The 6409-nt window shown below is 38.0% G+C and overlaps 1 protein-coding gene across 1 annotated transcript in view; it reads left to right on the top strand.

The window, feature by feature from the left end:
* The window catches only part of LOC107583309 (B-cell scaffold protein with ankyrin repeats-like), a 110359-nt gene that overhangs the window by 33621 nt on the left and 70329 nt on the right, over window positions 1–6409 (top strand). Inside the window, exon 5 of the mRNA XM_016269487.1 lies at window positions 6159–6297. Within this exon, the coding sequence (XP_016124973.1) occupies window positions 6159–6297 (139 nt within the window). The remainder of the gene's footprint in view (window positions 1–6158; window positions 6298–6409) is intronic.

Consider the following 6409-nt stretch of genomic DNA (forward strand, 5'->3'; position numbering starts at 1 on the left):
CATTATGTTCAGGTGTGTCTTGTCAATTATCCTCCCCATATAAGTTGTATTCAGTTCAGTGTTTCTTTGTCCGGTCTTGTCAACGTGTACATGTTTCTTATGCCTTCCTGTTGTGGATTACCTTGTGTGGATAATGTTAAAGACTTTTACGGTCATCTTCATCTTTGTGCAAGTTCATTCTACGCAGAACCGTGACAGTGACTGTTTTAGTTTATCATATATAAATATTTTGTAGTTTATTTGATAGGGACAGTGTACAAGTGCACCGCATTTTTACTTACCCCATCATAAGGCACTGTAGTTAAGTTAAATCTCTGAATTATAAACTGGAATTTTAATGTGATTGTCACAGTTATGAACCATTGTGTTTGTTTTCGTTTGATCCCTTATGTTCCATTGACCTAGTTTCTGTCTCCCCTTGATTGTGACATTATGTTCAGGTGTGTCTTGTCAATTATCCTCCCCATATAAGTTGTATTCAGTTCAGTGTTTCTTTGTCCGGTCTTGTCAACGTGTACATGTTTCTTATGCCTTCCTGTTGTGGATTACCTTGTGTGGATAATGTTAAAGACTTTTACGGTCATCTTCATCTTTGTGCAAGTTCATTCTACGGAGAAACGTGACAGTGACTGTTTTAGTTTATCATATATACATATTTTGTAGTTTATTTGATAGGGACAGTGTACAAGTGCACCAAATCCTTCTCTGATAAGAATCAGAAAATGCTTTTCATCGCATTATAATCAGATATATCTTTCCACCTGTAGTCCCTAATGGCCAACAACCTCTGTTTAGTTTAGGAAGGCTACAACTTTATTGTTCAACATATTGTTTCAGAAATGCAAACAAAATTACCCCTAACATGCCAACTGCAAACTGAGCCATGGGAACACTTTTTGTTTTTTACAAGAAGCCATATTTTTAGAACCCTTTGTCATAGATACATACTGATCATTTAAAATGATAGGAATACTTTCATTAGGATAGGATATATGATAGATACGTTCATTGTACTTCTGCATCATTTTAACTTATCTTGAGGACCGCATAAGTAAAAAATGGCTAATATTACCCCTCTCTCTCCTATAAGTATTAGACATTTAATTTAATATTTTACAGCATAAATCTATATTATATACTAATAAACAACTAATTTAGAACATTTATATTATTTTTTAATTATTTTATAGGCCTACTGTTAATATGGTTTTAATAAAATATGATGTGTTACTAGTATCAAGACTAGTATCAAGACAAGTGATTATAATGGGAAATATACTTAATTGTAAAAAAGTGTGACAAACTGCTAAATATTCTATATGATGATTACCTGCTGGCTTGGTGGCAGGGGCGTAGCCATCATTTCAGAAGTGAGGGCGACATAAATGTTATACATATGTATATATACAGGTGCATCTCAATAAATTAGAATGTTGTGGAAAAGTTAATTTATTTCAGTAATTCAACTCAAATTGTGAAACTTGTGTATTAAATAAATTCAATGCACACAGACTGAAGTAGTTTAAGTCTTTGGTTCTTTTAATTGTAATGATTTTGGCTCACATTTAACAAAACCCACCAATTCACTATCTCAACAAATTAGAATATGGTGACATGCCAATCAGCTAATAAACTCAAAACACCTGCAAAGGTTTCCTGAGCCTTCAAAATGGTCTCTCAGTTTGGTTCACTAGGCTACACAATCATGGGGAAGACTGCTGATCTGACAGTTGTCCAGAAGATAATCATTGACACCCTTCACAAGGAGGGTAAGCCACAAACATTCATTGCCAAAGAAGCTGGCTGTTCACAGAGTGCTGTATCCAAGCATGTTAACAGAAAGCTGAGTGGAAGGAAAAAGTGTGTAAGAAAAAGATGCACAAACAGCCGAGAGAACCTTATGAGGATTGTCAAGCAAAATCGATTCAAGAATTTGAGTGAACTTCACAAGGAATGGACTGAGGCTGGGGTCAAGGCATCAAGAGCCACCACACACAAACGTGTCAAGGAGTCAATTGGCACTGCATTATTCATATACTTTATTTATTACCTGGAGATGACTTGACAAACACAAATAAACCATATATTGTCGCAATCGTATGTTTAATGTCTTCATGTTTCCAAACGTTTCTGTTTTTCTGTGAACATTTTTGTTCATAGTTTTCATACAGCGATATGAACACTTTTGTCCATATTAGGAATTTCCTTGTACGACTTTCTGTGCCAGAGCGACCTCCGGCTCCGAGCATGAATGAAACATACACTGCATGGAGTGTTTAGCGTTCCGTGATGTTCATCTCGCCTTATTCTGGGTCCGAATAAAACATCAGATCATGCACAGACTATCCTGTCTCTTTGAATTTAAATATATATTTATTCACACCGGCTCTTGAAAACCTCTATGTGAACACACTTGCCCGAAAAAGTGCGGGGGACGAATTTACGTGATATCAAAAGTGAGGGCGCGGACATGTCACCCGCATGCCCCGCGTAATCTTCGCCCCTGCTTGCTGGAGCTTTGTATTCATGTTTGCAATGTTGAACTGCCGTTCCGTGATGTTCATCTCGCCTTATTCTGGGTCCGAATAAAACATCAGATCATGCACAGACTATCCTGTCTCTTTGAATTTAAATATATATTTATTCACACCGGCTCTTGAAAACCTCTATGTGAACACACTTGCCCGAAAAAGTGCGGGGGACGAATTTACGTGATATCAAAAGTGAGGGGGCGGACATGTCACCCGCATGCCCCGCGTAATCTTCGCCCCTGCTTGCTGGAGCTTTGTATTCATGTTTGCAATGTTGAACTGCATTTAGCAGCCTCCCTTCGCTCTTTCTATCAGTCTCTGTCTTCTTTTTTGCGAAGGCATTTTTTTTTGTCTACAAAGTGTGTCAACCACAGCGAATTTTGTGTTATTTATATTAGAAATGTTTGGTTACAATAATTTGATTAGACATTCTAATTCTAAGAACGTGGATATTTTGTTATTACTTTTAAAAGACCGAGAGAAAAACATTACCAACAGAAATACAAAAACAAACTACCAAATTACTAATTCAGCGAATCATCCACTGACAATAATGTGGATTGTAATGCATCTACCTGTTCATGCAATGACATTGGGAACTGTGGTCTCCACTCCAGAGAGCAGCACACAGATCATGAGAAATGCTGCGGAGCGGACGGGAAAACACAGAGCGGATTAGCGGAATCAGCGGATCTTTAGCGGAGCGGGAACAAACCGCTTTAAGGTGGGGTGATGGGGGGATTGGTGAGAGGGGCAACTCAGCTGATGAGGGCAAAGGGGCAGTGGCTCTAGCCACCGGGCCACCCCCCTGTGCACGGCCCTAATAAGGAGAGTAATTATTTAACTGAACTGTATTAATGTGTTTTTGCTCAAGAGAGATCTGTTAATGTAGTTTTGTGGGTCACCATTGTGCTGGAGAGTAGAGCCTGTGCTTCAGATGAGCCACAAACACTGATGTTCTGCTGTTTTATTTAAAGACAATAAATGTGGAGTTGATGCAGTGATGATCTCTTTGTTAAGTACTTCAGCACATACATGTGTGCTATTGCTGATGATGAACTGCAGCGATTTGAGTTAAAGTCATGTTTTTAGTAGCTTTACTATTACACATTAAGTGTTTGCAGTTTTATACTAAGAAATATTCCTTCTCAGCGGACTCAAATGAAATAAGTTAACCAAATGTTTACACACTATCACAGCAGTGAAAAATCTCAATTGTAGTTAATTTAGTGAATTGAATTTCACAACAAATGTTCTAATTTACTGTAAAATGTATGTATAGCATTACAAGTTCACAGTTGCTCTTGTAATTTCACTTATATTTATAAACGTTTAATTTTACAGTGATAGCTGTAAAAAACAGTTTGCTGTATTTTTACAGTACAATTGTAATTATTGATTTACAGTACTTTTGTAAATTTACAGTCTTACTGGCAACCAAAATTGCCAGTAAGTTACTGTAAATTTTACAGCAATTTTTTACAGTGTACCCACACTTGTCTGTATGTACAAAATAATTACCACGCATGTACGACTGTTAAGTACAGATGTGTTTCTTATTTGTTACTATGTACATACACTTCAGGTAAGTACCTTGTGTTACCACTCATTTGCTTGTAGGTACAATATATTTGCCATGTATGTACCAGGGAAGTACACATACTGTAAAACAAAGTGCTACCGGCATTTTTTTAGTATGCAAAGACAATAATTACACTCTTTTGATTTTGTGAACAACAACATTACAGCAGCATCAGAATGCTGGGTGTCTTAATCACGCATCACTTGAGTTGAACCCAGGATGATTTTTAAAAGAAAGCTCTATTGTTGCTATAGTAATGAACAAAACTTTCATGCATATCTGATTGACAGATAAACTGCACGCTCTTATTTCAGTGTTTTTTTTTGTGATATTTCAGCAAACAGTTTGCTTTGTACATTCAGTTAAAAAAAAAAAAAGTTAAATTTAAAGACTGTCCACAACCGCTGCGACTCTGGACGCTGTTCCAAATCCTGCCGCACCACAGAGTGCCACTCACAAAGTTTTCTATAAAATCACATTATATTTGTCCCAAATTATTGTAAATGTACATAATGACTTCATCCTAGGCTTGAAGATTGTGTGTTGTGCATCTTTCAGCACAACGTTTGTCTTTTATGTCAGTATGCTTTATATAGAGAGCTAATAATAGACATAGATAGCGCTTTCTCTTTCCATTTGCTCTGTTTTGTCAAACACCGTACTTCAAACTAATTCAGCCTTTGTTCATTCCTGAAGTGAACTTTTCTATGAACTGTTTTGGACTGCTGTCTTGAACTGGGTGCAATACGTGTGAGCTGTAGACGCGGCGTGGCTTCTCCTCCGGTGTGTGCGACAGGTTCTTATTCCGGCCATCATGTATTAAATGTGCGTCCTTGAAAGATTCTAACATATTTACTTCAACTTCTTAGGTGACTAATATCAATGGTATGAAATATTTCAGATGCGTTCGAAATTACAAAAACATATAGGCTATACAGTATATACAATATTTAATAGTTTGATCAAAATTATTGCTAGGGATAATTTGGTAGTTGCTGGATATTGGTAGGGACCATAGACTGTAAAAAAAGATGGACAACGCACCTTCGCTAACTTCCATTAAAGAAACGTGAAGCCGCCATTGTCCCAATAGGGCACGGCCATATTGCACTAATTTGGGACCAGAGTCTGCGCAGTAGCGAACTTGGGACCCGAGTCTGTGCAGCAGTAAGTGAAGTGGAGCCACGTCTCGCCCACACTCCCACAGAGTCGATCACAAACACACACCCCTGACCCTTTTTAATTAGCCTGACTGCTCCAATTTTTGTCTGCTGATTGCCGTAAAAAAGAATCTTGTGTTAAAATAGGGTAAATACAACTCCAATCTCTTCCTGAAGATCCTGAAAAAGTCTGTTGGTGCCTCAGAAGCTGTCAGTATCAGCTGTCAATCACGATGTCACACTCCCGTTTTTATAGCATCGCATAACTAAAACCAAACTTATTTAAAAAACGAACACTTGAACTTACATCAGCGTGATAAAATCTGCATCAAATGACAAAAACCATCTTTGAAACAAAAAATTTGAAGTGAAAATTAATTATTTAGTTTGTCTCACATCCCACTGGATTACATGCAGAGGGCGGGGTTTTTAACCTATTCTGGAACCAGCCACCTGGGGGAGATCGAAATGCAATGGCTTCACTTTTGATGACTAGTGCGGCTCAATTGGTAAGGACATATCCCTGGCATATCCTCTGCCCTAAATTTGACACGCCCCAAAGCAGTGGCATTGTAGCGTTACCAGCGGCACTGAACGCAGATTTGCTATCCCTTTAGGCATTTAGCTGGCAACCACAATAAAATAGCATTAGCAGAATTGTATATATGACATTTTTATATTCCTTACAATCCATTCATAGTCTGTCAGGGGCATATAGAGCAGGTACTTTTAAATTGCCACTCAAGCATTAGATAAGGTTCATACAGCTGGGCCGGAATTCAAAGAGCACTCTATGTTAGCAAATGCTTAACACTGCCATCTAACTGACCTAGAGCTCTTCACAGTGTATAGGTTAGACTAATGCCATGCTGTGTGTCTTCACAGAATCCAATGGAGATTTTCATTCTTCTGCAAGAGGACATAGCCAGCAAAGATGCAGAGGTGGAGTTCAGTGGGAATAAGCAGCGAGTGAGAGTGAAGCCTGTGAATTGGAATGAGAGCACACTGAAAGTGACTGCACCTGGTAAAGACGGTCTACATAGATGCTTAAATTTTAAAACTTAAAGGGTGTAGAAAATGTTATGGTTGCATGTTAAAGGAACACATGCCACAAAAATGATCTGTCATTATTTACT

Source organism: Sinocyclocheilus grahami, unplaced genomic scaffold, assembly GCF_001515645.1.
Source record: "Sinocyclocheilus grahami isolate Dianchi unplaced genomic scaffold, SAMN03320097.WGS_v1.1 scaffold52.1, whole genome shotgun sequence".
Classification (NCBI taxonomy): domain Eukaryota; kingdom Metazoa; phylum Chordata; class Actinopteri; order Cypriniformes; family Cyprinidae; genus Sinocyclocheilus; species Sinocyclocheilus grahami.